The sequence below is a fragment of the Aplysia californica genome, unplaced genomic scaffold (genome assembly GCF_000002075.1).
Source record: "Aplysia californica isolate F4 #8 unplaced genomic scaffold, AplCal3.0 scaffold00226, whole genome shotgun sequence".
NCBI lineage: Eukaryota > Metazoa > Mollusca > Gastropoda > Aplysiida > Aplysiidae > Aplysia > Aplysia californica.
In genome coordinates, this window is record NW_004797496.1 from 100980 (window position 1) to 113046 (window position 12067).

At 39.4% G+C, this 12067-nt stretch overlaps 1 protein-coding gene across 1 annotated transcript in view; it reads left to right on the forward strand.

Annotated features, from left to right (window-relative positions):
- LOC101864393 (voltage-dependent T-type calcium channel subunit alpha-1G) overlaps positions 1-12067 on the forward strand; it is a gene marked incomplete at its 5' end in the record, with an annotated part of 113429 nt that overhangs the window by 39940 nt on the left and 61422 nt on the right. The window contains 5 exon segments of the mRNA XM_035970147.1: positions 83-373; positions 4119-4240; positions 5910-6061; positions 6464-6649; positions 10403-10556. Coding sequence (XP_035826040.1) covers positions 83-373; positions 4119-4240; positions 5910-6061; positions 6464-6649; positions 10403-10556 — 905 coding nt within the window.

A 12067-nucleotide genomic window follows, 5' to 3' on the forward strand; every position in this document is an offset into this window, starting at 1 on the left:
ATATATATATGTAAATGAATTGTGTTTTTGAAGATTATTAATCTGTCTCCCAATGAGATGAGCGGAAATTTCGTTTTCCCAGGTCTGTTCGCCGACAATCTCCTCATGGACATGGTGGGGGGCGAGAAGCAGCTCAGCACCCAACTGTCTATGCAGAGTGAAACAGACGGTCAGCACCTCACAGGCCTGGACGGAGAGCCGTCCTTTCAGCAGGGTTCGTGCACTTACGTCGGGGACAAGGAGCTTGCAGGCGAGCACCCTAACGCCCCGACCACCACCACCACCACCACAGTGGCTGGTATCCTACAGGGTGACGTAGTCGACTCGGATTACGACCTAAGTCGCGAGGAGTCCGGAGGGTCGACACGATCAAGTAATATTTGTGGTATAGTGGTTCTCTCCTGGATGTTTTTCTTCTAGTTTGTGTCAGCGGTTGCCACACACATGCTGTACCCTCCCCCTATGAGAGCAGGAGACAGGACAGTCTGGAAGCTTTACACCTCCACCGAAATAGAGTCTAGCGATATAATATATGTATATATATATTACATTTTTTTAAAAATTAACTTGAGTGAGAATGCGGAACTTTTCCTTTTTGATAAGTACTGCTTACTTTTTCCTTTTCACTCTCTGCTCTCCCGTTAAGCCTCGGTGCAAACTTTTCATAAGCTTGTTAGCTTCATCAGCAAGATGATGTTTGCATTTATACAACAACTGCTTAAAGCGAAATACATTTTAGGTAATTATATATGTCCATAAACAAATACGTGTATATTATCTGTATTGCCTTTTGCGTTTTGAAAAGATTATTTTTTGTTTAAAGCAGTATGTATGATACAGCTTTGCCAAGGCCGTAGACATAAAGGAATAGATTGCACAAGTACTACGTCCCTCTTCTCAGCCACATAGTTTTGTTAATGATAATCATTGGCCGAACATCAGTCAATATTGTGTATTGATAGAGCATCCCCTATCTTTCTGCGGCTGGAAAAAGAAAATAATCGCGATTTCCGAGTCTACGAAATGTGAACCGGGATATGGCGAAGGAAAACTGAAGGGGTCAACGGTTTGGTTTTTAGGTACAATAATATTAATGAAAACCGTCGGCGTCAGAACACCCCCAGCTCCGTCCCGAAAGGGGAAAAAAAGCTATGAAGCTCTGGATGCCATTTGAATATCAAAATGTGATATAACGTGGAGTGCACTGTGGTGGCGTGAAGCTTCTTGACGATCATGTCCTGTCAATAACAGTAAGTGAATAACGTATTAAAAGATAACATTTGAAAATTTATATAAATATGTTTCAGATATAGTGACAAAATTTGGCACTTTCAGAAATCGGAAAATGCCATGGTATATAATATTATGCATAAAGTAATCGTGTATAATATGATAATAAATACATTATATTAATATAATTTTTTACCTTTGATATATTTTATGATATATGCACAGTAGGCTATATATTATAGTCTAAAGCACAGACAAATTTCCAGTTTAGTTGAGCACACAAGACAATGCAAGCATAGAATACGTTAGGGTCCAACAATGTCCACGTTTCGTCCCGAAAGTCCGTGTTTGTGGCAGAGCTTCCACTAGACCTGTATTTCGCTTGACCTCTGTGCATGGCCCGTGCTGGGCAGACACCAGGTTTTTTTGTCATGTCGGTGGACGGTTGGTGGTCTGTTTCAGTGGTTGTCTCCCGCTGTGCTTTGTGTCAGTGCAAGGCTCACTCATTCACTCATGCTACCAAAACCTGTTCTGGGTGCGGTAAGACTTACGTGTTTTCTTTTTTTCTGATCCTTAATCTTCCGTGAGCGAACTATCAGCACCCCCCCCCCTTTCCCAACCTCCCACCTTCAAACCTTTCAATCAATACCTTGGTGATAATTTCTTTATCCAAATAATTACCCACCTACCCATACACACCCATTCTTTTTCATATTTAAGCACTCCTTGCCTGGGATGTGATAAACCTTAATTTCGAAATTCCCCTTTTCTTTTGATTTGATATTTAACACTGCTTCATGTCAGCACTGACTGCTGATAATACATTTTGCTACCAAAAATCCCTTTCAGTTACTTTCCTAGATGTGTTGTTTACATTACACCATTTTTTCGGGTGTCATCTTTACACCAAAGCCACCGTGGTAGGTAATCTTCTGTATAGATACTGAAGCAATAGCAAGCATTACATGCGACTGCCCTCGGCATTGTCCTTTCGCTGTTCTTGAGTTGTCATTATCTATGTCTAGCGAAGTGTCGGTAATGTGTTATTCAGCATCCTAGTTTTTCGCGTCAATAGACTCTTAGCAGCTCATCGTCCTGTTTCACATTGTCTGCAAACAGTAGACTCTTAGCAGATTATCGTCCTGTTTCATTTTGTCGACAACAGTAGACCCTTAGCAGTTTATCGTCCTGTTTCATATTGTCGACAAACAGAAGACTCTTAGCAGTTCATCGTCCTGTTTCATATTGTCTACAAACAGTAGACTCTTAGCAGATTATCGTCCTGTTTCATATTGTCGACAAACAGTAGACTCCTAGCAGATTATCGTCCTGTTTCATATTGTCGACAAACAGTAGACCCTTAGCAGTTCATCGTCCTGTTTCATATTGTCGACAAACAGTAGACTCTTGGCTCTTGTTTCATATTGTATTCAGACACGATGCATTCCTAGAAATAGTGAAACAGTTTGCATGCGCCGTGTCATGTTACACGAAACCCACGAACTACGTGCCTGATTTCTGTATAGATTTTTTGTTCCAAGTACCAAGCAGTAATAAGCCCTGACGCCCCATACTCTAGCTTCAACGTGTGTCAAAAGCTAGTAGTTGTTGGGCTCTTCTGGTGTGCTTCTACACAGAACTTGCTGTTAGCTGGTAGACATTTCTTGTTATGCTACTACAAAAACTTGGCTGAGATATGAACGAGTGACGTTCGAACCTGTAGTTTTGGTGTCTCTTTTTGAGCATATATTCTAACAAATATTAAATCTTTTTTCTTATTTTAAATCTGAATGGAGTTTCATAATCTGTGTTTCTTTTAGTGTTTACTGATTCAACTTGTCAAAACGTGTTTAAAGTATGTTCATAATTATATATTTTTTTTCTTCAGCTGTGCTCTATTTTGCTATTTACATATCGATCTCTAGTGAATCGCGTGTGAAAAGTGTATGTCTATCGACTCGGGTCTTCTCTAAGTGCTCATTGTCTCTCTGTGTAGATTGGCTAATGCAGTATCTGGTCTACATTGTACACGTATATTATGTTTATGCATGCGCTCTATTTCTTTCACTAGTCTTGTGCGTGTGACTCTTAATAATGTTTTCATACTTCAAAGTGTTTGGGTATTGGTCTTCTTAGTTTTGATCCATATGTCTTTTTTATAATCTTGGATCACATTAGACAAATTTTAAACCTTGGACATAATAATCTAAAAAATTAACTGATAACTATCTGAGAACGACGCTTTAAACCAGTTTATGTAATGCATGTTTCTTCTGTGGTGATATGAAGACCTAAGCTTTGTAACATCTACTGCCATTGTAAAAGACCAAGACAAACTTCTCCCTGCAAGATGAATAAAGGTTGTCATTGTCATTGTCATTGTCAAAAAATATTCAACTAGAAGATAATTTTTAAATACAATGTAAAGAAATAGTGAAGGAAAGAAAAGATTTATATTCTATGGGGATTGAATTTTTTAAATTATAAATTTGAGTTTTTAAAATAAAAAGTTGCCAAGCTTCAGAGGTGAACATGACCACAGTTATAGTTATAAGTCCATCACTGGCTATGGTACAGAGCAGGGAAAAATAATCAAATAATGAGACTCTTATTTTGCCCTTGTTCCGAATTATATAACATTTGCAATTAGTTGTATGGTTACAATGTCTATGATTTTTATAAAGGAAACTTAATAAGCAAAAGCCACATTTTCAAGATTCTCATGAGTATTAGTTGCTTTGCTTTTGTGGTAACTTGCATAAACTAAAATCAGGCAATGATACAATACAATAGATATTGTAAATTTGAAGTGTTGACTAACATCTCTTGTTTTCAGATTGATTCACCTGCGGCAGAACAGAAAATAACAGCAGTTTTCTTTTCTGCAGGGATAGTGATGTGTTTGCAGAAGAAATTGAAGAAATTTGTTGAGAGCAATTTCTTCCAACGTAGCATTCTCCTTGCCATCCTGCTCAACACGCTCAGCATGGGAGTGGAACATCACAACCAGGTGAGGGCACTCACTATTAGAAAGGCCAGTTTTCACTAACTGGGGTGCACGATCCCCTGGGTGGGTGTTGGGTAGTTCGTAAGTCTTTTATTTTGTAAGTGTTTTACGGCGCTTACGGTCATAATATGAGCGAGGGGAACATGTTATACATTTTCAGTTGGTACGAAAGATAGAATTTTGTCCGGTTGCAGCCGAAGCCTACAGTTCTTATTGATTTTGGATCAACAAAAGATCGTTAACGTTTGCAACTTGCACACGGGACCTCTGAGATTTTTCGCCTTTGTCCGAGAAGGCTAGGTATCAGATCTTGCCCACTACAAGATGAGTAGTGTGACTGAAACAAAACAGTAAGAAGGAGGTAAGGAGTGGCTGTAGAAAGGCTGCAGAAAGAGTCAGGAGCCCATAGGAGGGGGCAAATGAGGTGAGGGGATGGGGGTAGAAAGTGGAGACGAAAACAGACGACAGAATATTGCTAGAGAGCAGGATAGAAGGTGAAATGAGAAAATTTTAGAGAAGAAACTTTTTAGTAGACGCCCGGATACGAAACCGGGACCTATTGAAGGAGGGGCAAAAATCATAACCTCTCACCCACGGGAGCCCCCCAAATTCGTAAATCTATCGAACGGGCTTCTTTCGATGTTTTCGAAGTCAAATCTAGAGTGGTTATTTTTAAATCAAATCAAATCTCAACTAACTGAACTCTGGATTCGTACATACTTTTGAAGTGAAAAACTGTTGAAGACACACGTTCGCAATTAATGGTGTATAAATCAACTTCATGACTCAATCCTCCATTATGAAAATGAAAATACATTAGGCTCGTATTTTGAACAATTTGTTAGCATCGTCTTAAACCTCCAACTTAGAAATATGGATGCATAGTCTGTGAGCGCAGTGGGGTACATTAATTCATTAAACCTTCCCCCCCCCCCTCCCCCAAGTCCTCTCCCCCAATTTTACCCCTCTATACCCCATATTATCTTTATTCACTGTACTCATCATCTCCTCGACACTCTCACTATTCTCAAGTGGGGAAATTGTTATTCAATTGGGTATCTTTGTTTTTATGCTGTGAAGTTGTATCCCTGTATATTACTTTTTGGCCCTGGTCTATACTTTCATCCCTGGCACGTTCTGGGTTGAAAATTGGCCCCTTAAAGAATAACATCATTGTATATTATTATGTCAAGCTGCGTGTGTACGACTGTGTGTATGTAAGTGTGTGTGTATGTGTGTGAGTGAGAGTGTGCGCGTGCGTGTGTGTGTGTGTGTGTGTGTGTGTGTGTGAGAGAGAGAGAGAGAGAGAGAGAGAGAGAGAGAGAGAAAGAGAGAGAGAGAGAGTGCATGTGTGTGTGTGAGTGTTTGTATGTGTGTATGTGTGTATGTGTGTGTGTGTGTGTGTGTGTTTGTGTGGGAGAGAGAGAGAAAGTGCGTGCGTGCGCACGTGTGTGTGTGTGTGTGTGTGTGTGTGTGTGTGTGTTTGTGTGTGTGTGTGTGAGAGAGAGAGAGAGAGAGAGAGAGTGAGAGAGATGACGAGTGCGTGCGCGTGCGTGTGTGTGTACGCGTTTTTACCGTGCCCCAGCAAATTTATATTTATTATTTTATCAAAATGGTGTCGATAGGAGCGTAAAACGTCTACAATTTCCATCTACATTGTCTCTTCCCTCAGCCCGACTTGCTGACTACAACCCTTGAGTACAGTAACGTGGTGTTCTGTGTTCTCTTCGGCGCAGAGATGACCTTCAAGATTTGTGCCTACGGCGTCTTTGGATATATCAGCAATGGTTTCAATGTCTTTGATGGCTTCATTGTGATACTCAGGTATGTTTACTTTGGCGTTTTGGGGGACTTTCGAGGGTTTTTTCTGTTTTTGTTTTTGTTGTTACTAATAATTGTTATTTATCTTGCTACCATTGGCGCCATTGGTTTTTGTTGTTGTTATTATTATTTATCTTATCTATCTATCCATCTATCTATCTATCTATCTATCTATCTATCTATCTATCTATCTATCTATCTATCTATCTATCTATTTATCTATCTATCTACCCATGTATCATACAGCGTCTAATTCCACCGTGTCCTGACAAATGGCTCTTGCAAGACCAAAATTGAGTCGATAGTGCCGTGAAACACCTACTCAATCAAACAATCAATCAATCAACAAGTAATTCTCTTTCCCCTCCCCTCCTTTCCCCTCCCCTCCCCTCCCCTCCCTCCTAGCATTGTGGAGCTGGCCCAAGGTGGGGCGAGCGGCCTCTCTGTACTTCGTACATTCCGTCTCCTGAGAATCCTCAAACTGGTTCGTTTCATGCCCGCCCTGCGACGGCAGCTGGTGGTGATGTTGCGCACCATGGATAATGTGGCGACCTTCTTCGCTCTTTTAGTTTTGTTCATGTTCATATTCAGGTAAGCACTGTACTGTACGATGCATTTGTTTAATTATTATAAATCTTCATTAATTAAGTGCAGGTATTGAAAATGTTTATTATCATTATTTTTGTTATGGATAAATGTCAGTTAGAATTGTTAGGGAGTGAGAAGAGACTTTTCAAATTTTGCCCTTTCATCTATTTCGTCTTTTGTTCGGGCGGGAAAAGTAGCGGGCAGGTTTGGTTAAACTGTTTAATGAAGTGTTTGGTTCCATTTTACTTCAAGGTTAAGGAATTTTTTTTGTGTGTATTTGGTATTACGCTTACATAAATGCCAAAGTTGGGATTTTCTGGGTTTGTTTTGCTCTATTTTTGGGAGGGGGGGGGTGTAACAAAAAAACAAAACTTTTAGGTAGTAATACATCAGTCTTTTAAGATGTCCACTTATTTGAAATTGCTGAATTGTTCTATGAGCGAATAACAACATACTTTGTGAGTTGAAAAGTTTGTTTTGTTTTTGTTTTGTACACTCTGACTCAGCCACAACCCCCAGTTATATACATATGTTTCTCAATGCTGACTGAAGTACTTGTTTCGACAACCCTGATTTCCTTATCTCAGAAACAAATATAAAACAAGATATTTACACGCATTCTTCAAGATATTTTATGCCCTCTAGCTCCCATGTTCAGTGTGAGGTTCTAAATCCTGAAATACATACGTGTATTCAAAGAGGATATAAACTTGCAGTGTGTGAAATTACTTTATAATACCTTGACTTCCCTACTCTAGAATCTAGCAAATAATCTGTATTTCCTTTTGGCTTCTTCCTTTCCCCTTCTCCCCACTTGACATGTGTTCAGCATTCTGGGAATGAATTTGTTTGGCTGTAAATTCTGTAAGAAGCTGGACGACGGCAGTCGTAAATGTGATCGCAAGAACTTTGATTCCCTTCTGTGGGCAATAATCACTGTCTTTCAGGTATTTGCTTTGCCCCCGGTTATGCTAGATGCATTATTCCTAAACGCCGGGTGCAGCGTGTCGTGGGTACGCGTGGAGCACCCCGTGCGTCCATCAGTGTGTTAGTAGTGGACGGCTTTCGTGTTCACCTTGGCCTGCCCTCAAACCTCTTTCTCCTGTAGTCAGCTGGTTTTATTTTCCCCCGCCCACCTACCTAACCCCCTAACCCCTGACCCCTGACCCTGACCCCTCGAATTCTCTGACCTCTTGACCCGTATAACCTCCACCTCTGTCCTTGACCGCATGCTGTAGGCTGTTCTCCTTTCACTGTGTGCTATGTGACTGACTCTCAATCGAAAGTGTACAGCGGTCAGCTGAGATGTTTCACTCTGGTTGTTAGCTTACGTCCGCCATGTTTTAGACAGGGAAGAAATCTTCCACGGTTTATGGAGAACTTATGTCTGCTTTCACCGTCATAGTAAGCTAAAGACACGTTCGTTGGTCCTCTTGATATTTAACAAATGGCAATGTGTACTGAAGGATGAGCAGGCTATGTGTTGTAGATGTTGTGACAAAATTTGATAAAGACATATATTTGCATACCCACACAAGTCAAGCTTGGTATGCATGCATAAGTTCCAAATCGGGTCTCTCACCGACATGCTTATTTAGATTGTAACGGTAAAATGAGGCCTATCTTGCAGAGAAGTCTAATTTCTTTTAAAAGAGCAGACTGTTAAGCTAACTCTAAAAGTAATACGCATTATAAAATGCACGAACTGCTGCAGAGAACGGGTTGGAATATCATACTAACAAAAATCAGAAGGCATGTCTCTAATGAAACAGTTTATTTCTTTTAATGTAGATCTAGTGAATTTCTCCTCCTATTGTTCCTTTGAGTTTCTACAGCAAAACATAATATGTGTGCAGTTAGTAATATAGAAGTCTTTCTCTTTCTTTTTTTTTTAGAGTAGAGTCATCAGTTTTGTTTATACGTATAACCAGATCGAGCTAGAGACAATTCGTATTTGTTCTTTCTTTCCTGTCTATATGTGTTAGATAACTGACTTGAGGTCGATAGTCCTTAATAGACATTTAACAACTTGGTTCTTTTCCCTACTCCATTTTTCTTGTCCGAACCTCACATGCCCTACACCTGGCCCCTTTTCCGACCAAAACGCGTATCCATAGATAACCCCCCCCCCCTCCCCCACTTCTGCACCTGCACCCCCAAACCCAACATGCCCGAAGTAATTGAAACCTGGCAATGTTGTTTATAAATTTCTAATAGCGGCATAATAAATTTCTAAAATAATCAAAGTGCTAGAAAGTATACTATTTTATTTGGGTAAATGATTCAAAGCCCCAATTAGTAAAACGTTAAATAACTAGAAGATACAAGTGTATTCCGTTTGTTTTGGCTGACTAAAAGGCATCGGTGCAATGTTCAGAACATAGTGCAATAGTACTAAATAAGATTGGAGTAGTTCAAAGAATATATTATATTATATGTCATACTATTATTATCATCAAGACATCCTAATCTTACCGTTTCAAGGCTAATGTATAGCATAATAATGAGAAGCAGTATTGTGATAACTCAAGCTTTCTAATCTAGTCTGTAAATTGGCAAGTCAATAACAACCAAATCTTTTTTTAAACGACATTCCCTCCTCTCTTCTCCTTCCCCCCTCCCTCTCCATCACCTTTTCATCCATCCCCTTTACACCCCCTCTTCCAGCCGTTTCTTGGCTTCCCACTTTTGCGAGCAACAGCGCACACTTGCGACCATAATATCTTTCAGATGAGCGAAAATTAGAACTAAGCTAAGTCTTTTTCCAAGCTCAATTTTTGTTCAGTTTTGAGGTTTTAATAACATTAAAGGATAAAAAGAGAACACAAATCAGAACTATGACTCGGACACTTGTTATATTTCGATTTCAAAACTAAGAAAGGACTAAGGAAACGGAAATTGTAATAAATATTCTAGTAGATCCATTTATATTTGTTATTCAAATAACAGCTTTAAATGGAAACTCTAGGATATTGATTTTGATCATTGTTAAACGATGCTGGCGGAAAGCAAGCCTTTGCTACTTAGACAAATACATATCCCAATCCCAAAGGACGTTTAATGTCAAGCGGAAATCTGTCCCCTTGGTATAACTTTCTAAATAGATACTAGGGCAACTCTGTTCGCAGCTTGTGTTCGTACAGAAGTGTCGATAGTGGTAACTGGACAGAAATTATTTTGTTGAACAATGTCATACCCAGTTGGTCTGCTATGTAAAACCTTTTTGGGAAGGCCTGCACCACTGAATTATCAAACAGCTTTGAAATATTTTATTACAATAGACTAGAACGAGATTTCTTTGAATTAATTTTGAAAGGATTCTTGCAAGTAAGATCATGATTAATCTAGTGTTTGGGGGGTTGAAAGGCGCCCTGGTGAAGTTTGTTCCTTCTTTCCTATCAAATATAATATCGTCCTTATCTCTCCGCCCTTTCTTTGTGTGTTACTCTCTAGTAATACCTCTAATCTTCGGCACCTATATAATCTATGTGTGTTGGAAGTGCTGTAAAACTGTGACTAAAACTTTTTTTTTTAAAACTGAATAGTATTATGTAATGTTGCAAACTGTCTCTATCAAACGTGAGAAACAAGAAGAAGACTGCTTTGAAATGTATTTGAAAGCATTCTTATGAGTAAGATCATGATGTATCTAGTGTGCGTCCTGTCTCTATCCCCTAACATCTTGATGTATCTAGTGTGCGTACTGTCCCTATCTCTAACGTTGACTCATTTTGCTGTCCGGCCTGGCCTACACAGCATTCTTGGTATGAACCTGTTCGGGGGAACGTTTTGTGAGAAGGAGGATGGAACGCTTTGCTCCTGTGAGGAGCGACGAAACTCCTCTGTAGTCTGCCTCTGTGACCGAGCCAATTTTGACAATCTGATTTGGTCTCTGGTCACAGTGTTCCAGGTACCTTTGACACCAACATCGTATCGTTTTATTTTTTCAAGTGGATGTTTGATTATGGTCAAAATTTACTCAATTTGTTTTGATTCTTCATATTTTAATCCTTCTGCTTAGTTGGGATCAGTTTTTTTCTTTGGTTACTAGGATTTTCTATGCGGTTTTGCAAATACATTTTGCTCCTATATCTTTGATTTCATCTCAATTTCTTTTACTTATATTTTGTGTTTTGTGCAGTTTCCTACGCAAAAGAAATGTTTGTTAAGTGATCAACTGTGGATTTTTGCACACTCTTTGCATGACACAAACATGCACTGGGTTTTATGTGGGAGGTTTTTTGTCGGAAAGATGAGTTTGGAATGAATTGTATCAAGCACCAGCCATAAAACTACATAGCACATATAAATCACGAATCACAGCATGCCTATCAGCTATAATTTTCCATTTAAATCTTCTTTATGAAATCTGGATTTATACGACACAGAAATATTTAAACCGTCAACACGAGGGCCAAAATGGCGTTTATTTTGCATATTGAAAGGAGACAAAAGTTTGGGTGGAGGGTGACAATTTTGAGAGAGAAAGCGGGTGGGGGAGATGGCGGGTGGTTCCGGTAAGTTTTGAATTTAAATTTCTTTTAAAATCCTATCAGATAGTGCTAAAGAAACTGATTATGAATCGATAATGTACGATTTATATATGCTTGTTCAAAAGCCCGAATATTGCGCTAGTTAGTGTGTGCCCTTCCCCGTATTAGTCGCTGAAGGAGGAGCCCAGAACATTGTCACGAAAAAGCCTGAAGTTTTACCAGGGGGTATCGTAAAATATAATATACATACGAGTTACTAAGGAGTTGGGTAAAAGGAAATAGAGGGAAAAAGAGGAGAGGCTCAAAGGGAGAAATAGAAAGAAAGGAGAAAGAAAGACATGAAATAGTAAGAGGGCAGGGGGGAGGGGTTAGAAAAAATAGATTTTAAGTTGAAAAAGCGTTAAGAAATTAATCAAATGAGAAATAGCAAGCAAGCAAGTACGGTTATTTTGCCACCCTAAGCGATACAAACATACAATTTGCTGGAAAATACTTTTTTTTTTTTAAACTTCAATTTTTTCGCTCAGTTTTTACTTGTTCAATTTGGTGACATTTTCAAATCTGGTTTTGGGTTTTTATTATGTTAAACTTTGACCTCTTTTGAGCAGTTGTAGATTTTTATTTGTTATTTTTCTTTGTAGACAATGTGCGACGGCTTTCACAGCCCTGTCTTTCTAGGCCTTCACGCTTACAGGAGCACGCACAGAACCACACATATAGACACACACTCTAGAAAACTCTTACACATATACTGACACTCACACACGCGCACACACACACACACACACACACACACACACACACACACACACAGAGAGAGAGAGAGAGAGAGAGAGAGTCATATTCAAACACACACACGCACGCACACACATCGGCTTTTCATCTCTCTCTCTCTGTCTTTGTCTCTCTCTCTGTCTGTCGGTCTCTC